Source organism: Silene latifolia, chromosome 2 (assembly GCF_048544455.1).
Source record: "Silene latifolia isolate original U9 population chromosome 2, ASM4854445v1, whole genome shotgun sequence".
In the NCBI taxonomy this organism is placed as follows: Eukaryota; Viridiplantae; Streptophyta; class Magnoliopsida; order Caryophyllales; family Caryophyllaceae; genus Silene; species Silene latifolia.
The window spans coordinates 133664076-133687687 of record NC_133527.1 but is presented as its reverse complement, the minus strand read 5'-3'; the positions used below and the strand labels follow the sequence as shown (position 1 = coordinate 133687687).

General features: G+C 39.9%; 1 protein-coding gene and 1 non-coding gene across 2 annotated transcripts; one reads left to right on the top strand and one right to left on the bottom strand.

Annotated features, from left to right (window-relative positions):
- Positions 1–521: 521 nt before the first annotated feature.
- Positions 522–23128, bottom strand: LOC141641340 (uncharacterized). The gene is made up of 2 exons (XM_074450006.1): positions 22534–23128; positions 522–649 (listed from the first exon to the last, which is right to left on the bottom strand). Exons 1-2 carry the CDS (start codon positions 23126–23128, stop codon positions 522–524), a joined length of 723 nt encoding a protein of 240 aa, XP_074306107.1.
- LOC141645495 (small nucleolar RNA R71) lies at positions 18397–18502 on the top strand. The gene has a single exon (XR_012544976.1). It is a non-coding gene; the product is annotated as a small nucleolar RNA R71 (small nucleolar RNA).
- Positions 23129–23612: the final 484 nt, after the last annotated feature.

Below are 23612 nucleotides of genomic sequence, written 5' to 3'. Positions count from 1 at the left end.
TCCATAACCCTTTTAGTTGTCGGTTGATGAGTAGTATTTTAGTCGTATTTTACCCCGCATTTATACCTTATTTCGACTCGATTTTGCGTGCTTAAATGATTAAAAGGCTCATTTTATTTACTAATTTATAATAATTAGTCGTATTTGTCATATTTAATGATTAGTTGAATTTTAATAATATTAATATTTAATAGTTCAATTTTATTTATCGCGAATAAATATGTATATTTGTTAGAATTGGTTTTATACCTCGTGTTATTTATTAATTAGTAATTATTAGCTTTGTTATAAATATTATATGAGTAATGGTTTTTGTCGAGTTTGTATTACCGTTTTATTTTATCTTTGTAGGAAACGGGTTCGTGAATAAAAGGAGATTAAGTGAAGCAAGGCGGAAAGTAAGACGTATCCAATAGAACAAGTGAGACGGAAAGAAAGACAGATGTTGATAGAATTAAGATGAATCAACACAAAAGTAAACAAAGTCAACATTTGACCTCCATCATCATCACTCTGCTTCTTCAACATTCATCACCTCCAACAACATCAATATTCCATATAACTTCATCGTCTCTCACCATCAACATACTCCACCTCTGTCTCATGCCAATACACAAGCAACATCGACAACCAATACCGCCAGCAGCAGCTGCAATTCAGCCACCATCAATCACCATTTTCATCACCTTCATTCAATTATTCAAAAACCCGACATCGGAGCTCGCCAAACATAACCGGCCACGTCACTATCACCAGTTCCATCGTCATCACCACCGTAGCAGAACAGCAGCAACACCATCACAAAATGCATTCCATATCGGCTTGCCGGCAGCTGATCGGGTCCGTTTCGTGTTCACAATTAAAGATGTGGTCGTTGGGTCACGGTCGAATCAAAACACAATTTATAACTTCACAAACAACTCTAAAATTAGTAAAGAGGCAAGTAAAGGTCGGATCCCAAGGGACGGGTATTGAAATGAGATTTCTATTGCAACTAGTGGTGTCTAAGGGGTGTCACAAATTGGGTTGATGTAGAAGGTCACTAAACTAAAATAGCAATGAAAATAAACAAGCAAGATGAATTAAAGGAGTGTAAACAATTAATTAAAAAGCACTAGGGTGTCATGGGATCATGGGGGAATCATGGGATATGATCATACAAACATGTTCTCAAATTATAAGCAAGCAATTATTGTTGTGATGGATTGAGTTGGGTTATATCTTACAATCCTAGGAAAGTTTGGGTCCCGGAGCCGAATCGATTAGATTGTACAACACCTACAAGTCGACTTAATCTTCCCTACTCAACAACATGCATGGTCTAATGAGACTCGAGTTGGGTTATGTCTTACAAGTCTCATTGAAAAGATAGGTGATGGTGGTAAATGCAAGGATTCATAGGCTTAGCATTTCATCAAACATAACATGTGCATGAGTTGAGATCAAAACAAGCAAGCAAATAAAACATGAAAGCATATTAATTTAAGCATGAATCATTCCCCATGTTGGTTTCCCCTAATCACCCATTTAACCCTAGCTAAGAGACTACTCACTCATTATCATGTTGATCATGCTAGCAAGGTTGTCAATCATACCAACAATATGAAACATGATGAATAAATGAAAGTAATTAACAATAATTAAAAAGGGATTAAGAGATTATACCTACTAATGATTCCAATAATAAAGCAAAGATAAAATAAGTACTTGAATGCTTGATTGAGAGGTTGTCAATCTCCCAATAATAACCCAAATAATCTTCAATTACCCAAAATAAAGGATGAACAAAAGAGAGATTAAGGAAATAAAACTTGTATTAAAACTTGATTAATTGTTGATTACAATACTAAAGAGAGATTTGATTGATATTAACTACTCTAATTATTGATAAGAAGAACATGCTCCTCTAATTAGACTAATGGGGTATTTATAGTGGAAATTAGGGAGGATGCATTAGGGTTAACTAAGGGCTAAACTAGTAATTACACTTTTTAGATTGAGCAAGGAGACTCCGGTATTTTTCGAAGGAAGGGCTTCTTTCTTTGTAGCTTGGAGAAGAGGAAATCGTGCTGTGCTGGAATCCGGGCGGAATAAGGTCGGGACGGGCGGAATCTGGGGTTGGAATCCGATCGGATTCAAGGGAATCCGGTCGGATTGTGGAGGTGGAATCCGAGCGGAATGGTGCAAAGCCGCACGGATTCTGCAGCTGCGGAACGGACGGATTGGTGACAATCCGCACGGATTGTCACTCAGCAACACATCTTCTTCTTTTCTTCCCTTTTCTTCATAAATTCCTTGGGGATTTCCTTGGGGACTCAAGGATCCTTTCTCAACATTGCTCTTCTACTATGATATGTACAAAGGCCTTCTAATCTTGTCTCTCCTTGATGCTTGGTCATTGAATTCGATCAATTTAGTCTCGTTTTGCCATGGAAATGCAAGATTCTTACTCCTTTCCTACCAAGGGATCAAAATCTCAAAGAATATGCAAAACAAAGAACTAAAGATAAGAAATGACCCAAATATGCACTAAAAAGCATGGGAACAAGGCTAATTCGGGGGCTAAATATGCGCTAATTATGGTCACATCAAATATCCCCAAACCGAACCTTTGCTCGTCCCGAGTAAAGAGGTGACAAAGACTAGGACTAATACTAACCTATCCTAATAATATAGCCGATATGAGACAATTAGCGGGTCTCACTCCGTCCCTTCAACTCACAACAAGACAACCATGAGGTAGGATGCCTTCTTGCAAGGCAAGGTGGGTCTTGCCAAAATGGCGACACATCCAAACATTAAGCACACAAAATTACATAATGGATGCATCTACAAAAGGAATAGCCACTTCCTCATCAAGTGGCGGAGGCACTAAAGAGGAACAAATTTAAGAGCATGTAATCCTTCACAAATACTAGTTCAACAAATTACTAAGGCTAAGAGGATGGCATTAAATCACCTCCAAATGGTGTTAAACTAGACTACTTTCGTCCTCAATTTCCAAATGCTTTCGTCAAGAGCGATCGGATGGTGGTGGAATGATGATCCCTATGATGTTAGTAGCATATGACATGACAAATCTCGACTTCTCTACAAAAGTAAAGATCATGGATCGTCCCAAGCTCGACCAAGTGGCTTGACAAAAAGGCTTTTTGGGAATGAAATGCTCAAATCTTTATTCACAACGGGTGGATATGACTAGTATTCAAAATTGTCCTCATTTCACTTTCACATTTCAAAAATTTAAGATGGGGTTTGTCCCTTCCGGGCTAGTGTCCTTTGCTTTCGTCAATCGCTTATTAGGCAACCGGTTAACCTCTAGACAATAGCTTTTCGGGGTGATAGTAACTCTGTCTCTGGGCGGCCGAATTCACAACCGTATGGGGGCCCAATTCAATGGATCCCGCACCAAAGCACATCGAAGTGGTACGCCTCCATCAAAACAACTTAAATTTCTCAACTTTCAACAATTCATAACATTTGAGGTTCCTTGGCATTAGATTACTTCCACATGACAAAATTTCTTTGAAATGAGCACTTCAAGCTTATTGATAGAAAATATTTTTGGGTTGCCTTACCACAAGGTCAAACAAGGTCACCTAGACAAGTTAACCAAGTCCACATCGCATCACGGGGTTGGATAGGTGACTCACATGCAAACCCTTGACTAGGCTTTGGGTCATGGGTCAAAAGATACTAGTATGACACTATCTAGGGTGTTTTACAACCATTCTAGTAGGCAAAGTCTTAAGTTGAACAAGTATTTGTAATGGCTTAGTTGCTCTTGTCAAAGTTCCTAAATAGGCATTTTTCAAAACATTTCTAACATGCAACTACATGCCATGATGCAACTAATATAAACATACTAATGCAAGTGATTCTATTAACTAATATGACATATAAACTAAATGCAAGTCCTAAGTTCACATTGTTATACCGCATCAATCAAAACAAAGCCACATAGTCATTAACATAAAGAGGAAAAAGGAGATTGGAAAGATCATACCATGCGGTCTTCATGATCCTCATGTCTCGGATGTGGCGTAGTCAATCAATGTGAACAAGGATAGAACAAACACAATATATACAAGACTACAAAAGGAAATAAACATGTTTTTGGGTTTTCAATTTTCAAATATTTATGATTTTTCAATTATTTTGGATTTTTGAATAAGAGTTAAATGTTAGAATTCCCATCCCCACACTAATATGGGCATTGTCCTCAATGGCCAAAATGATGGAAATTATGCAAAGATGATGCATGATTTCTACACTAAATGCAATCTACACTAAGCTACACTATATGATGCATGGTTCTTGTTATGACGGAGAGGATAATTTAGATTACCTCCCGTTGTGTATGCATTAACTTCCCCAAACCGAGTGAGACACTATTGCTAATGTCCAAGGATGGGTGTAGTTCATGCACACACTATGCAATGCATGAAACTAATTTGTCATTTTGGATTTTGAAAATGGGAACAATAAAATGAGAACACCTCAATGGTACCGAGGTGTGAGTCCTCTATGGTGCTAGGACTACTCCAACAATGATCAAAATTATAATTAAAACAAAGAGAGAAATAGACAAACCATGAGAGTGTAGGAGTCTCTAAGGCTTGCTAATCCTCCATCATGCTATCACCATCACTTCCCTCATTAGAAGTGGTCACATTGCCACTTCCCTTGTCATTTGCTTCTTCACTTTCTTCCTCATCTTGCTCATCATCATCTTCACCATCCTTTTCTCCTTCTTCACTTGCTTCTTCACCAATGTTATCATCAACTTCTTCATCATTACCAACAACCTCATTGTCACCCGAAACGACCCTAGATGCACCCGGAAATAGGACTTCTCTATCCGCCCAACTAGGCAAAGGACAAGATGGATCAAGTAGTCCTTGCCTAGCTAAGTGTAGGAGGGGTGGATATTGAGCCAAGTAAGCGTTTTTCCGGTCCTCAAAGGCTTGCTTGTGCATTGCTTGCATGAGAAGAGTCAAATAATCATTTCTAGCTTCAACTCCTTCCGGCTTGAACTCTTCATACTCAAAGGGGTAAGGTGGTATGACAATGGAAGAGGAGGGAGTTTCAAGATCACCCTTTGTTGTTGGATAATATACTCGGCCTCTTTAGAAAGGGGAAGTAGATAATTGGTCCGGTGGACGCTTAGACGACAAATCTTTGAAGGCAAGGTGAACGATCTAGCTTCACTAGTGAGCCATCCATACTTAGTGTCAAGGGGGTTATGGGCAACCCACTTGCACTTGTGTATCATAGTATGCAAATCAACAAGATGGCCACCCTCCTTTGCTTTGTACTTGTTATCCTTATTGAAGTTAGGATCAAAGTGCTTAGCTAGGATAGTGACTAGGCCGCCATTGACAATAACGGTAGTGCCCTTCTTCCCACAATCAATGTTGAGCCATCTATCTACCAAGAGCCTCAAAGAATTGTAAGGCTTGGTGTGTACTCTTCCAATGTTCAAAGCCGATTCAAGGAGAATAAAATCAAGTTTGGTGAAATGGTTGGTATCTTTTCTTGCAATTATGGTGTTTCCCACGACCTTGTGCTATACTCTTATGCCCGGATGGTGGACCAAAAGAGCACGACTCGCATGAAAGTCCTCAAATTTCCTCCCGGAGATTGCCTCCCAAAGAGGTTCGGGGTCATACTTTCCATAATTCTTAAAATAACGCGGTTCATCACTAAGACCCAAAATTTCACTCAATTCCCTAAAGGAAATGCGTCTACTAACATTAGCTAGACGAAACTCGAGATTCTCCCTATTCTCAACTTTGGTGACTTTCAAAGAACTCAAAAATTCCAAGGTAAGGGAGGGGTATGTCAATTCCTTTGTTTCAAACAATTTCTTCAACCCCATGGCTTTGAAAAAGGCTCTAGTTTGCTCAAGAACACCCAATTTTTCTAAGGTATCTTCACATATAAATTTGGTGGATTGAATTGACTTTCTAGCAAACTTGACAAAGGTATTTCTATGGGTTTCGGAAATAAAAGCTACCTCCGGATAATGCAAAAGTGTTGGGGTTGGTGTCCTTAACAGTTAGTGCAAGGACTTATAAACCTCTAAAAGGATCAAAGGGCATACTTTGGTATTATTATCAGTTGATCCACGTTTATCAATAACGGTTGGCTTGCTAGATAAGTTTGACGTTATTGTCATACAGATGGCGGTGATCAACTGGTCCCTAAAAGTCACACCTATAGGATACGTTCGAGAGATGTGACAGTATGAAAATACTGTCATGTAGATGCCAAAAAATTGACTAACCAGTTAGTCCGAGTTATTTGACTAAGTAATTAGTCAAATATGTGATGTTGAGATATTATATTTAATACGGATTAAATATCATGGGCTAAGGCGAATTAACCAGTTAATTCGTAAAATTAAATATACGTGATTTATATTTAATTAAATGTATATTAAAAATAATTATACAATACTGTTTTGTCGGACACGTATTAATAATTCAGCTAACCCGTATTATTAGCTGATGCCTTAATTTCCGATAACCGATAACAGTTTATAATCAGACCACGTCATATACACTTAGCGAGTGATGGACCGGACCGCGAGTTTAAGTGAAGAGAAAATGAAAAGCCCATACGGGCTCCTCTCACTCGGTTTGGCCGAGAATCACCAAGACAAAAGGAGAGCTTTCTCCTCTAGTCTAACCTAATTCATTCTTGCTAAAAATTTAGGGTTTCGAAGAGCATTCTTCTCTGTAGAAACCGAGATCTCACATCTCAAGCAAACTCACATCAGTTCTCCCTATATTGCAAGGCAATCGGAGAACACTGTTCTAGCACAAGGGCATATCTCGGACAAAGTCTTGGGTGCAACGATTAGGAGGAAATCTGCTTAGATTTCTGTTCTTTACGCCGCATTTAAAGGACCCGAGGTTGATTCTAATTCCTTATCGTTTCCATATTGTTTTTATCGTTTTATGACTATAAATTGCATGTTTAAATTTACGTTATAGTCCTGCAATTAAAGGGTAGTATACGGATATTAACCCACAAGTGGTATCAGAGCGAGGCCACGTGAATTTTTCATGTGTTTTTCATAAAACGTTGTTGAAACGATGATTTTTGGTTAAAAAATTTGTCTCGGCAACCATTTTTTTACTCGGCAGAAATCTTTTTAATTTGCTGCGTTTTTGGTTGCTTTGGGAACCGTGTCTTGTTTACACGGTTGCTCTTGTTGTTGTTTTGTCTCGAAAACCAAACCGTGCCATGTTTTACACGGCTGTTTTGTTTCAAATTTCATGTTGTTTTTACATGTTGTTATTTTATACAGAGATTATAGCAACATGTCAAGTTTTTGTCAATTGTTAAATTTGTTTTGATGCGTTTTTGATCAAAATTACAATTGATCTTGTCTCGAAATTTGTTTTCACGAGGGTTTTGAAGTTTTCAGCCTCTTTTGCATTCGATCGAGCGTATTTCTACTCGATCGAAGTCTTTGTTTCTGTCTTGTTTTTGATCGATCGAGTCCTGTTGTACTCGATCGACCCATCTCAAAACCTTTTGCTCGATCGAGTCCCTGTTGTACTCGATCGACCCCTTTCAAACCCTCTTGCTCGATCGAGTTGTCCTCGTACTCGATCGAGCAGATTTTCTTGATAAAGGTACTCGATCGACCTCCAGTTAGTCGATCGAGTACCCCGATTAGCATACCCCTCGATCGACTTGCGGTTGATCGATCGAGCCCTTTAGTTCCTCGATCGAGCACTTATGTCCCTGGATCGAGGGATTTCGTCTTTAACAGCATTGAAAATTTGTTTCTTTTGATTTAAATTTTCTTTTGGCTTCAATATGTACTTTATCCGGATATAGTACACTCGCTATGATTGTGAAACGGTTCACACACGTACCATTAAGTTATTTTAAATTATATTTAAAGTAACGGATTATAATAGATTAAAATTAAATGATAGAAGCGGTTTTATCAGCACCTAATTTTAATCATTAAAAGGTGGTTTGGATAAATTTAACATAATTACGGAATTATGTCATGAATAAATTTGTTTTGTTTTTAGTTGATGCATTTTTATTTATCGTTAATTTATGAATGCCGTGAATGCCTTTTAATTACGTATTTAATTTTACAAGCGATTGTAACTTAGTGTGGCCTTAGTAGAACGTGTTACCGTAATGATGGAACACGGTCTTGGTTGTATTTTGAGATCTTGTATCTCCGTTTTGGATTTTTCACTTGTAATTACAGTTTTAATTAGAATGTAAATAGGTTTATATTTTGTAATTTTAATTGTAATTTTTGAGAAGACCAAAGATGGAGACCGGATGCTCACTCCCGCTACTTGGATCAAGATGGAACATCAAGACAAGCTTTTCGGGTCCAACGGTGGATTCCAAAGTTGTATTATGTTCTTATACTAGGATAGGCCACACTAGGAAATTTTTATTTACGTATTGCATTCCTTTATTTATTTTTCCGCAACGATTAAATGCATCATTTTCCGCCTAAAAACCAAACCACCTAACTATTGCATGAAAAACCGACACATATAGAGGTCACGAGTTAGTTTTCATTGACATTCTCATGTCACACGTTTTAAGCCATCATCCAAATAAATTCATTCATAACAGACGCTAGTTATTCGTTCACTTAAAATGAATTATAATTTTGTTGATGGGATCTTCCTCGTATAAACCAAAATTGAGAACAGTCTTTATAGGTCAAACTCCAATGAGTCCCTTCTTCGTCGGTAGGCATACTATGACCCCTTCTACGTCGGGTAAGTTGGAACTGATTGACCTATTTTATCTCAACACTATGGTCACTCGTACGATCCTGTGATCATGGTGGACTATAGATAGTATTTACGGAAATCTATCGACCAAGAGTTCTTACGAAAGAACTAGCTAAACAGTTGGCTTATCAATTTTTTGAAATTGAGTCTTGGGATCACTTGTATCTTTCTTGAGGGAGATCAATTATGCAAGTGCGAGAGTCTACATGTTTAAAATAAATTTTAAAATAGACTTAAATCACCTCGATGAGTTGCTTATTTCGTTTTGTTTTTCTTTCTTTTTCGAGTGTAGATCACGTTTTAAATCGCTAAACATCAAATGGCTGGTTCAAGTGATAACCCAATGCCAAGTGCCACATTGGACCGTGAGTCCTGGCTTAGGATCTTCATGAGTCAGATGAATCAGTCCACTCGATCAAGAATGACGGATCCAACCGCGGGATCGGGAGGCAAAGATTACGGAATCTGCCGCTGGCGACGGAAAGCTCGGATATCCGCTTGAGCCCATGCCGTTAAACCCAGGCCCCACGGCTGGAATTAACGAAATCAACAAGTATAACGATTTCGCTTTAGAAGCTGGTGCGGTAAAGAACGTACTTATTTTTGCAATGGAACCCAATTTGCATAAACGCTTCATAGCCCAAGGTGCAAACAAGATTTTCACCACGCTCACTAAGGAATTCTCGAAAGCACCGAGAATCGTGACCTATGAGCATACCACTCGCTTCTTTGATGCGAGACTCCGAAAAAGGGCCAACCGGTTAGCCCACACATTCTCAAAGCATGATTGAGAATGTCGAGAAGTCGGAGACCTTTAATCGTAACATCGGCGAGAATATTGTTATCGACCGTATTCTTCACTCACTCCACGATGGTTATTCGCAATTCAGAGCGAATTACTATATGAATGATTTGAAGAAAACTCCCCATGAATGGCACTCCCTCCTCGTACAGACCGAGAAGGACATGAAGTGCGGTGGGAGCTCGAAACAGGATGTTCTCGTTGTGTCAAACAAAGGGAAAGGTAAGGGCAAAGCTCCGGCAAACCTAACGAGAGGTAAGGCGAAGTTCAAGAAGTCGGGTTCGGGTAAGAGTGGTCTGGTGAGTCGAGTAACTTATCGGCATGACAAAGAGCAAGAGTGAAAACATGGAATGCCATCATTGCCACAAGACTGGGCATTGGAGACGCACATGTCCTGTTTATCATGAGGACTTAAAGGCGGGTCGTGTTAAACCTGTTGGTATGTCTTCTCTCTCTTCTACTTTTATTCATATGATTGAGATTAACCACGCAAGTTACGGAACTTGGGTACTTGATCCTGGTTGTGGTTCTCATCTGTGTAATCATGTGCGGGGGCTCCGAAACATCGAACCCCTCGTAAAGGGTGAGGTGGACTGCGTGTTGGGAATGGAGCAAGAGTAGTTTGCCATCTCCAAGGGGACATATGTGATCCAGCTTCCAAGCGGATTTGAGTTGTCATTATATGACTGCTATTATGTACCTAGTCTTTCCAAAAACATTATTTCAGTTTCTGCGCTTGATAAACTCGGTTTTTCATTTGTAATAGAAAACAATGCTTGCATTTTCTCATTACACGATATGATTCTGACAAGGCGGTTTCCATGAACGGAATTTATGTTTTAGATCAGACCTCGGAAATATTACACGTAATGAATAAAAGGTTAAAGGTTGGTGACAAAGATCAAACATATCTATGGCACTGCCGTATGGGACACATTAATGAGAAACGCGTAAAACAGCTCATCAAACATGGAGCTATCTCGGCCTTTGATTTTCAATCATTTGGCACGTGTGAATCATGTCTCATCGGTAAGATGACTCGGATTTCCTTCAAAGGTGTTGGAATGCGCGGCTGCCGACCTATTAGGGCTCATACACACGGATGTATGTGGTCCTATGTCAATCACCGCACGAGAAGGCTATAGGTATTTCATCACTTTCACGGACGATTTGAGTAGATATGGCTATGTCTACTTAATGAAGCACAAAAGTGAATCCTTTGAGAAATTCAAGGAATACCAGAACAGGGTACAGAACCTATTGGGTAGAAAGATTAAAACACTGCGTTCGGATCGTGGTGGCGAGTATCTTTCTCACGAGTTTGATCAACACCTAAAGGACTGTGGGATTGCCCTACAGTTAACTCCACTGGAACACCTCGGTGAACGGTGTGTCGAACGGAGAAATCGAACACTACTTGATATGGTTCGATCCATGATGAGTCACACGGTTTTACCTGATTCATTGTGGGGTTATGCTCTTATGTCAGCCGCTCTAATACTTAACCGAAGTCCGTCTAAAGCTGTTGACAAGACTCCATATGAACTATGGAAGGGAACGGTCCCTAACTTGTCCTTTATACGGGTTTGGGGCTGCGAGGCTTATGTCAAGTGGAGACACGAGGATAAGCTCGGCCCGCGATCGGTCAAGACATACTTTATAGGTTATCCTAAAGGAACGCGTGGTCACTACTTCTATTCGCCAACCGAACAACGTGTTTTTGTTGCGGCTAGTGCGTCATTCTTAGAGAAGGAATTTCTCGAGAATGCAAAGAGTGATAGAACCTTCGACCTGTCGGAGATTCCAGAACCAAACACCGAGCAACTATTGGAGGAACCTATTCCTTCAATCCCGGCCGCGGTGAATATTCCTGAGGAACCTAGGAGGTCGGGAAGAGTCTCTATTCCTCCGGACAGATACATCGGTATGGTCGAGGAACATGACATAGATGACGTTCTACTCTTAACGAGTAGTGAACCCGCAACCTATAAAGGTGCCATGACCAGTTCTGACTCAAAGCTATGGCTTGAGGCCATGCAATCCGAGATGGACTCCATGTATGAGAACAACGTGTGGGATCTTGTTGACTTACACCGCTAAGGTTCGTCCCCTTCAATGCAAATGGCTTTACAAGATAAAGCATTCTGTGGAAGGTCAACAAGATATCTACAAAGCACGACTAGTTGCTAAAGGTTTCACCCAAGTGCCAGGTTTGCACTACGATGAGATTTTTGCACCCGTAGTTATCTTTGCGTTCCATTCGGATTATCTTAGCGATCGCCGCTTTTCATGACTATGAAATTTGGCAAATGGATGTGAAAACCGCCTTCTTAAACGGCTTTTTGGAGGAAGAGTTGTACATGGTACAACCCGAAGGTTTCATCGATCCTGAACATCCTAAGAAAGTGTGCAAGCTTAAGCGTTCCATCTATGGACTTAAGCAAGCATCAAGGAGTTGGAATCATCGCTTCGACCAAGTGATAAAAGAAAATGGATTTACTCGATCTTACGAGGAACCATGTCTATATATCAAGTCGAGTGGGAGCAAGATTGTCTTCCTAATATTGTATGTTGACGACATACTCCTGATTGGGAATGACATACCTCTCTTAACTTCGGTGAAAGTATGGTTGAAAAACCATTTCCGGATGAAAGATCTGGGAGAGGCACAAAGAATTCTAGGCATCCGTATCTATCGAGATAGATCACGACGGATGTTATCTCTCGATCGGGAGTCTTACATAGACAAAGTCCTAGAGAGATTCAGTATGACTAACTCCAAGAAGGGGTTCCTTCCCATGTCCCCAGGGGTGCATTTGAGCAAGTCTCGAGGCACCGGAGACACGGAAGAGAAAGAGCGCATGACACGGATTCCTTATGCTTCGGCTATAGGATCAATCATGTATGCCATGATATGCACACGTCCGGACGTGGCATATGCATTGAGTATGACAAGTCGATTCCAACAGCAACCAGGTGAACCACATTGGTTGGCTGTCAAGAACATTCTTAAGTACCTACGGAGGACTAAAGATTGGGCTTTGACTTATGGAGGCGAACAAAAGCTATGCGCAACCGGTTCTGTGAGATGCTAGCTTCCAAACGGATCGTGATGACTCGAAATCTCGGTCGGGATTCGTTTTTACTCTTAATGGCGCTGATCATCATCACTGGAAGAGTTCGAAACAAACTGTTCAAGAGATTCTACGATCGAGTCCGAGTACTATGCCGCGTCGAAGCAACAAAGGAAGCGATATGGATGCGTCAATTCTTACATGGGCTCTCTGTAGTGCCTAGTTCGAATGACCCGATCACCATCTATTGCGACAATAGTGGTGCCATCTTCCAAGCTAAGGAGCCAAAGTCTAGCAACAAGTCTAGACATGTACAACGGAAAGCTCATCTAATCCGGGATTACGTGGAGCAAAAGAAAGAGAGTGATAGAAAAGATTGCTACGAGATGATAACATAGCGAGATCCTCTCACTAAAGCATTACGACAAGATAAGCATGAAGGGCACGTAAATTCCATGGGAATCAAACGTGTTCCTGAGTTGTAGTACTCTTTTATGGATCAGATTCATTCTCCTTTGTACTCTATACGACATCATCGTTTTGATATTTTATATATATATTTTGTTTTTCATGTGGAATTGTACGACAATTTTGAACACCACAAAGTGAATTGAACAAACATCATATCTTGTTAGTCCTTAATTGCCCACATGAGCGATAACTCGGCAATTATTCGTGACGTTGGTTGATGGTGGGTTCAACGAGCCATAAGTCAACAAGGTTGTCGACCAATCACAGAGGCGATTTATACGGATATTTCGTAGGACACAATTGTGACATCGACGTGGAGTCCTAAATGTTTTATAACATTCGTTGCCCGGTCGTGGATAGGACTTCCATAGTGATCCTAAGAGTCGATTCTTAGACTATCGACTGTCTCTTGAGACTACGGCAGATTTTGGGTGACTTTGGTTTCTTTCTCACGGTCATCCGTAACAGGGGCCAAGTAGATTTTTTTCGGGTCATTTCATCGTGCTTAGATCGGAAGGAGTCGAGTTGAAGGAAATATTCAGCCTTTATCGGGTACTCGATATTTCTCAGGGCCACTCGAGGAGTCAGAATCGAAATGCATGGCCATGCTCGGATACGGATTCGTTTTATCAGTTAAGTTACTCTCTAGTCGGGGAAACCACTCTAGATACAGATCGATTGTAAAATACGACCTTTGTGGATCCAGATCTGCAAATTGTTTTACATTGAGTGGGAGAAATTTTAAATGAATATGAGAATCGGTTATCGCACCTACACTTGTTCGGACAAGTGGGAGTTTGTTGGAGCTTGTGTCCTCCGGTTAGTGCGGATAACGTCATTGCACATACACTTGTACGGACAAGTGGGAGCTTGTTGGGGTTGGTGTCCTTAACAGTTAGTGCAAGGACTTATAAACCTCTAAAAGGATCAAAGGGCATACTTTGGTATTATTATCAGTTGATCCACGTTTATCAATAACGGTTGGCTTGCTAGATAAGTTTGACGTTATTGTCATACGGATGGCGGTGATCAACTGGTCCCTAAAAGTCACACCTATAGGATACGTTCGAGAGATGTGACAAGTATGAAAATCTTGTCATGTAGATGCCAAAAAATTGACTAACCGGTTAGTCGAGTTATTTGACTAAGTAATTAGTCAAATATGTGATGTTGAGATATTATATTTAATACGGATTAAATATCATGGGCTAAAGCGAATTAACCAGTTAATTCGTAAAATTAAATATACGTGATTTATATTTAATTAAATGTATATTAAAAATAATTATACAATCTTTGTTTTGTCGGACACGTATTAATAATTGACTAACCCGTATTATTAGCGATGCCTTAATTTCCGATAACCGATAATGTGATTTATAATCGGACCACGTCATATACACTTAGCGAGTGATGGACCGGACCGCGAGTTTAAGTGAAGAGAAAATGAAAAGCCCATACGGGCTCCTCTCACTCGGTTTGGCCGAGAATCACCAAGACAAAAGGAGAGCTTTCTCCTCTAGTCTAACCTAATTCATTCTTGCTAAAAATTTAGGGTTTCGAAGAGCATTCTTCTCTGTAGAAACCGAGATCTCACATCTCAAGCAAACTCACATCAGTTCTCCCTATATTGCAAGGCAATCGGAGAACACTGTTCTAGCACAAGGGCATATCTCGGACCAAGTCTTGGGTGCAACGATTAGGAGGAAATCTGCTTAGATTTCTGTTCTTTACGCCGCATTTAAAGGACCCGAGGTTGATTCTAATTCCTTATCGTTTCCATATTGTTTTTATCGTTTTATGACTATAAATTGCATGTTTAAATTTACGTTATAGTCCTGCAATTAAAGGGTAGTATACGGATATTAACCCACAAAAAGTTGATCAATTTCCGGAGTAGAAGGTGTTGTTGCTCCCATAGAAGGTTGTTGTTGTTGTTGCACTTCCAAGTTTGGTGTTGCTACCACCATAGCCAATGCTTTCTTTGTTTGAAGAGCCTTTTGCCTTTGTGAGGGTGCCTTAGCCTTTGGTGCCTTTGTTGCCTTTGTTGCTCCCTTAGTCCTTGCCATTGATGAACTAACCAAGAAAAGAATGAAAAATCTTCAATTTGTAGTGTACCCAAATCGATTTAAAGGTGAAAGGCTTTGCCTTTATGAAATCAAAAATCGACCCAAAGGTTGAAGATTTTGTGCTTGGTTTTGATTTTTATTGAAGAAGGAGTGATTGATTTTTTGTTAGAAGGATGATTTGATTTGATTTTGGTGAATGTTGTTGAGGGATTTTGTTTTTATGATGGAGAGGATGAGGGTTTTGATGTTGTGGGTAGTGTTTATGAATGAATGAATGAATGAAGGAAGGTGGGAGGGGTTTTATAAAGACCGAAATTTTCGAACTGCAGGGGCAATCCGTGCGGATTCTGCCCAATCCGTGTGGATTCTGCCCAATCCGTGCGGATTCTGCTCTTTCTGGCCTGTATAAAACTCGCCTAAAGACGGGCGGATTCGGTGGAATACGCTCGGATTTGCTTGACACGGGACAGGCGGATTTGCTTGAAGACGGACGGATTTCAGTCCAGGAAAATTTTCTTGTTTTATTCAGCAGGGAAGACGGGCGTCTTTAGTCAAAGACAGACGGATTTGTAGAGACGGGCGGATTTCAATGCAGGACGTCCGGATTCTCTTACAGTCAGAAATCTTCCAAAATCTCAGCATATGAAGACGTGCGTCTTCAACATAATACGCTTGGATTACTGAAGACGGGCGGATTCTGTGGAATCCGTTCGGATTCTTCCTCTTTGTACCCGGATTCATTCCATCCGTGCACAATGCACATCCCCTTACCATTCTTCCATTCTTCTTCAAATCTTGTGTTCTTTATTGTGGGGGCACTACTAAGGCATGGATAGCCTAGGCAATTGTCATCCCCACACTAAGGTAAAGCACTACACATCAATTGAAATTGTTAGTCCCTCCCTCACTTCTCTCAAACATGACAACTATCTTGATCAAAGTAAATAAAAATCCAAAGATGACAAAAAATGCAATACAAGAATTGAAATGTAAGTTAGGGGGTTAGAAATATTTACAAGTTGTGGTTTAGGGAGGACTCCACCAAACTCTCATTCTTGATGAGATGTCAAGGGGGCATGTCCAAGGTGTTGTTGATGTTGCTCAACACCTTGAAAAAGTAATCGAAAGCTTGTTCATTATCATGGTAGAGGTCTTCAATAGACCTTGGCCCTTGTTGTCGGTCTTGATCGATGGCATTACCAATGTAGGGATTAAAAATCCCTTCAAACTCGTTGTCCCAAAGACCACAAACTTCATTAAGTTGATCATTGGAAATCTCTTGCTTAGATGGAGACAACTCTCCCAATTTCTTCTCTTGGCCAATGATGCCATTCTCTTCTTCCTTGGTTGATTTTGATGAGCTTTGCAAGCTCTCCTTGTCACAATTCACTTTCTCTTTGAATGGAGCATCTTCAATTTTCTTCTTCCATTGGAGTTCCGATTTCTTCCTTTCATCCTTTCGGCTATAATGATCAATCATGAAACATGGTTCATGCAAACGAGGAGCTCTCATAGTCTTGTCAAGATTAAAAGTTATGCTTTCATCTCCCACTTCTAGAGTGAGCTCACCATGTTTCACATCAATCACCGCACCCGCGGTGTGTAGGAAATGTCTTCCTAGAATGATTGGAATGTTGGAATCTTCCTCCATATCAACAATGACAAAGTCCACCGGGATGAAAAACTTCCCAATTCGCACGGGGACATCTTCCCATATCCCTAACGGTGTCTTCATCGATCTATCGGCCATTTGGAGTGTGATGTTGGTGCATTTAAGCTCTCCCATCCCCAAGCTTTTACTCACCGAGTATGGCATGACACTCACACTAGCCCCTAGATCGCATAAGGCTTTGTTGATCGTCGTGTCGCCAATGGTACACGGTATTGAGAAGCTTCCCGGATCCTTTAACTTTGGAGGTGAACTCCCTTGAAGTATTGCACTACTCACCTTAGTGAAGGCGATAGTCTCAAGCTTCCGGATCGACTTCTTCTTCGTGAGGATATCTTTCATGTATTTAGCATAGGCCGGCACGTGATTGATTAATTCCGTGAAAGGAATTGAGACTTCCAAATTCTTCACAATTTCCATGAACTTTCCAAGTTGATCATCAAATTTGGGCTTGGCTTGACGACTTGGAAAAGGAAGTCTAATCACAATGGGCTCCTTCTCCTTGACATTGTCTTCATTTTTCTTTGAACTTTCTTCTTTTGATGATTCTCCAGCTTTGGAGCTTTGCACAATTTCTTCCTTTTCACTAGCTTCCACAACTTCATCCTCAACTTGCTTCCTTGGTGCTTCATACCTTGTACCACTTCTCAAGTGAATGGCACTAACCGTTTCATGTCTTGGGGGATTACTTTGAGGTGGTAATTGCCCTTTTTGCCTTTGTGAGCTTGAAGATGCTAGTTGAGTCAATTGTGTTTCCAACATCTTGGTGTGAGCTAGAATGTTGTTGATGGTGGTTTCCTTTGCTTGGCTATCTTTTTGCATTTGAGTGAAAAACTCTTGTTGATTCTTTTGCATTTGGAGGACCGCTTTTTGGACATCAAAACCTTGGTCATTTTGGTGATTGTATGGATTTTGATTTTGGTAACCTTGGTTTTGATTGTAAAAGGGTCTTTGATTTTGGTTTCTCATGGGTGGTGGAGTGTATGTTGTTTGAGGGTTTTGAACATTTTGGCTTTTGTATGAGAGATTTGGATGGAATTTGGTGTTTTCATTGTAAAAGTTTGAATAAGGGGTACCACTCTTGTATGCTTGGAAAGCATTCACTTGTTCATTTGTTCCCCTACATTCACCTTGGTCATGTCCCAAAGTTCCACAATTCTCACATATCCCACTTGGGATTGATGAGGATGCCGTCATGGCATTAACATGATGCTTTGATGATTTTGAGTTTTCTTCAAGTCTAGCCATAGCTTGTTCAAACTTCAAGTTGATTGTGTCAATGTGAGCACTAAGTTGAGCACCCAATTGAGTAACGGAGTCCACTTCATGCTTTCCTCCTCTAGTAGCCTTTCGAGGTCTACTATATTGTGAGTTATGGACCGCCATTTCCTCAATCTTGTTCCATGTTTGATTGTCATCAACTTCGGTGAACATTCCATTTGATCCCATATTGAGAATGTTCCTAGAATCTTCATATAAACCATTCCAAAATTGTTGTACCAAAAACCATTCGCTAAGTCCATGGTGAGGACATGAGCGACAAATTCCCTTGAACCGCTCCCAAGCTTCATAAAAGATTCTTCATCCCTTTGCTTAAAACCCGTAATTTGAGCTCTTAGCATGTTAGTCTTTTCCGGTGGGTAGAATTTTTTGTAGAAAGCTAGAGCCAACTTCTTCCAAGAATCTATTCCGAGGGTGGCCTTATCGAGGCCCTTCAACCATTGCTTCGTGGTGCCGATTAAAGAAGAAGGAAATAAAACCCATGTAATTTGGTCTTGAGTCACGCCCGTTTGAGAGATTGCATCACAATAGTCGCAAAAGGTTTCCATATGAGAATGAGGGTCTTCACTAGGCATCCCCCCAAATTGGCTCCTCTCAACTAATTGGATGAAGGTGGACTTGGCAATAAAATTTCCGGTTAGATGTTGCGGTGTAGGAGTACCATTTGGTAGATTCTCCTCGGTGGGTACGGAGTGTGACGAGAATTTAGGCATTGTAGGTGGATTTTGTGGGGTATTGTGTAATGGGTTCTCCTCTCCTTCTATTGCGAAAGGATTGACGAACTCATTAGTGGGTTGAACAACTTCACTAATACCTCTTAAATTCCTCCTAACAAGTCTCCTATTGTTCGTCAAGGTTCTTTCGATTTCACGGTCAAAAGGTAACAAATCACCTTGTAACCTTCTAGACATGCAAAATATCAAACAACTCGAAAACAATTAGAACAAACCTTGAGGAGTTTTACTTCCCCAAGGCGAAGAAAGACACAACTAATAACAATAAAAAGAAATCTAAATCAAGTAAACACCGTCCCCGGCAACGGCGCCATTTTTGATCGGGTCCGTTTCGTGTTCACAATTAAAGATGTGGTCGTTGGGTCACGGTCGAATCAAAACACAATTTATAACTTCACAAACAACTCTACAATTAGTAAAGAGGCAAGTAAAGGTCGGATCCCAAGGGACGGGTATTGAAATGATATTTCTATTGCAACTAGTGGTGTCTAAGGGGTGTCACAAATTGGGTTGATGTAGAAGGTCACTAAACTAAAATAGCAATGAAAATAAACAAGCAAGATGAATTAAAGGGGTGTAAACAATTGATTAAAAGGCACTAGGGTGTCATGGGATCATGGGGAAATCATGGGATATGATCATACAAACATGTTCTCAAATTATAAGCAAGCAATTATTGTTGTGATGGATTGAGTTGGGTTATATCTTACAATCCTAGGAAAGTTTGGGACCCGGAGCCGAATCGATTAGATTGTACAACACCTACAAGTCGACTTAATCTTCCCTACTCAACAACATGCATGGTCTAATGAGACTCGAGTTGGGTTATGTCTTACAAGTCTCATTGAAAAGATAGGTGATGGTGGTAAATGCAAGGATTCATAGGCTTAGCATTTCATCAAACATAACATGTGCATGAGTTGAGATCAAAACAAGCAAGCAAATAAAACATGAAAGCATATTAATTTAAGCATGAATCATTCCCCATGTTGGTTTTCCCTAATCACCCATTTAACCCTAGCTAAGAGACTACTCACTCATTATCATGTTGATCATGCTAGCAAGGTTGTCAATCATACCAACAATATGAAACATGATGAATAAATGAAAGTAATTAACAATAATTAAAAAGGGATTAAGAGATTATACCTACTAATGATTCCAATAATAAAGCAAAGATAAAAGAAGTACTTGAATGCTTGATTGAGAGGTTGAGAGGTTGTCAATCTCCCAATAATAACCCAAATAATCTTCAATTACCCAAAATAAAGGATGAACAAAAGAGAGATTAAGGAAATAAAACTTGTATTAAAACTTGATTAATTGTTGATTACAATACTAAAGAGAGATTTGATTGATATTAACTACTCTAATTATTGATAAGAAGAACATGCTCCTCTAATTAGACTAATGGGGTATTTATAGTGGAAATTAGGGAGGATGCATTAGGGTTAACTAAGGGCTAAACTAGTAATTACACTTTTTAGATTGAGCAAGGAGACTCCGGTATTTTTCGAAGGAAGGGCTTCTTTCTTTGTAGCTTGGAGAAAAGGAAATCGTGCTGTGCTGGAATCCGGGCGGAATAAGGTCGGGACGGGCGGAATCTGGCGTTGGAATCCGAGCGGATTCAAGGGAATCCGGTCGGATTGTGGAGGTGGAATCCGAGCGGAATGGTGCAAAGCCGCACGGATTCTGCAGCTGCGGGACGGACGGATTGGTGAAAATTCGCACGGATTGTCACTCAGCAACACATCTTCTTCTTTTCTTCCCTTTTCTTCACAAATCCCTTGGGGATTTTCTTGGGGACTCAAGGATCCTTTCTCAACATTGCTCTTCTACTATGATATGTACAAAGGCCTTCTAATCTTGTCTCTCCTTGATGCTTGGTCATTGAATTCGATCAATTTAGTCTCGGTTTGCCATGGAAATGCAAGATTCTTACTCCTTTCCTACCAAGGGATCAAAATCTCAAAGAATATGCAAAACAAAGAACTAAAGATAAGAAATGACCCAAATATGCACTAAAAAGCATGGGAACAAGGCTAATTCGGGGGCTAAATATGCGCTATTTATGGTCACATCAGCAGCCGACTACCCTAACCGGCAAGGGAACACACCCAATACTCTCCTCTTTTGTGAAGTGATCGCTGCCGGCATACTCACCGGCAGCCGACTCGCCAGTACACAACACCACCTCATCATTCTCGCATCACTTTTGTGCTTCTCTACCGGTTGCCCGGCAGCCGACATACCGGCACATAACACCGCATTCCTAATCTCGCATCAATTTTGTTCTATATGCCGGCATACCATCTGCCGCCTCACCAGCTCCCACTACACCCACATCAATTCCTTGCTGCGTATTTGCCCTTTTCGATGCGTTGTATGTTGTTGCTCTTATTTGTCGATTGGTTTGCTATTAGGATGAGGATTATTATTATTATTATTAGTATTATTATAATTATTAGTATTTTTATTAGAGTTAGTATTATTATTAGAATATCATTATCATTAGTTAGTCTAACTAAACTTGTAATTAGAGGGGCTATATAAAGCTCTCCTCTTATATTAATTAAGACACACTACCTTACATTAGACCGCCAATTAGACTAGTTAGATTATTCCTCTCAAACATCTTTAGAACCCTAGTTAAAATATTTCTCCTCTCTCAATTTTCCTCTCATTAAAGTTATAATCTTTCCTTAATTAGACTTTAATTACTCATCAAATTAGTGTAGATCTAGTTCTAGTCTTAGTTATTTGGGTTTTATTTTAAAGATTTGAAGAAATTCATTCTTCCATTATTATCCAAGCTTTTTACTTTCCTCTTTGTTGGTACAATTTCTCATCTTTAATTTACATTTAATTTCATTAGTTTAATTTTGTTCTTTACTTATTGTTTTCATTCAAAGTTTCTATCTTTATTATGTTTAGCATGTTTGTGTGTGTATTGTTCCATCTTATTGTTGGTTTTTCATTCTTAAACATGTGTGAGTAGTCCTCATCTAGAGCTTAGGGAGATCTTGGGTAGTAAATGGGTGTGAATTTGGGTTGATAACATATAGATTTGGGTGGTTTGTTGGTCTTCACTTTCTTGCACATGAAGTGTTTGTTGAATTGCTCCTATGAAAGTTTGAGTATTTTCTCGCATGTTTGGTTATCTTGACGTCTATACTAGGGGATGAACAATCTTGGTGTGTAGACTATTAGATGATCCTTGTGTATGTGTGTGACGAGTTTTAGTTATTCACATGAAAGTTGGTTAATGAATTCTAGGTGTCCTAAGACATTAGGTATAATTCTTGACTATTTGCATCACCCATTTCCCATGTTTACCTTGTTTCATGCCCAATAACCCAAGTGAACCCGAAAGCTTTAGTCTTTCTCGCATTGATCAATTATACTTTCATTTTAGCTTACTTTTTTTATCGTAGTTTGCATCTTAGTTTATAATCAACCAATCTTCCTCTTGTTTGACTAAAATAGGATTTTAACCGACTAAGTATACACCCCTGCCAGCTTTGTGTTCGACCCCGATTAAATACTACTTTTTAATTGGGTTTTATAAATTATTTTTGATTTGGAAATGACGACAAACCCTACTATCATCGGTCTATCGATGCATAATAACAAAACACCTTGAGCCGTCTTCTTATACAATTGCCCATCATCGGTCTTGATGAATTGGGTGGATAACATTCGGAGAGCACGCTTCCAACGCAGGTCAAGGTTGGGAGGATACTCTCCTGTTTCCCTGAATTTCGAAATGGCTGTGTACCAGGGTTCGGTTTCACCTTCCTCGGCATCATCGATTACATTCACATAGGAAGGTGATGATCTTCGTTCGACACATATTAGCATACTGTCTATGTGGTTGGGAATGTTGATCAAGGTAGCTAGCTTAGACAATGCATCTGCAAACTGATTTTCCTCACTCGGGAGGTGAACATACCGAATATCCTCGAAGTATTTTTCCAATTCTTCGATTCTGGTTTTATATGGGGCCAAACTTTGGCTCTTAATTTTCCACGACCCAACCACTTGATTGATCAAAAGGGACGAGTCTCCATGTACTAACAATTTCTTCACACCCAAGTGTATAGCACTGCGTAAACCAAGCAAACATGCTTCATATTCAGCGGTGTTGTTTGTGACATTGAAATCCAGCTTGATGGACATGGGCACGTGTTCACCTGTTGGCGAGATGAGAAAAATTCCTACTCTATATCCCATATAGTTCGATGCTCCATCGAAATAAAAATACCACATGTCATTATCGACGTGTACCACGTCTTCGTCGGGAAATGACTAAGTGTCAACGACATCTATTTTTTCGATTGGATTGTCGGCGAGGAAATCGGTGACTGCCCTTCCCTTATTACTTTCAAAGGTACATATTTGAGATCAAACTCTGATAAAATGAGTGTCCATCTCGACATTCTCCCATTTAGCACTGGTTTTTCAAACAAGTACTTGATCGGATCCATTTTGGAGTACACTCACACTGTAGCTGAGCATGTAATGTCTTAATTTCTTCGTTGCCCAGACTAGGGCCAAACACGTATTTTCAAGAGGTGTATACTTTACTTCATAGTCTAAGAAATTTTTACTGATGTAGTAAATAGCTCTTTCTTCTTCGTCAACTGTTTGGGCTAACATAGCCCCTATTGCTGAATCCGTGACAGTTAGATAGAGTGATAACGACATCTCGGCTACC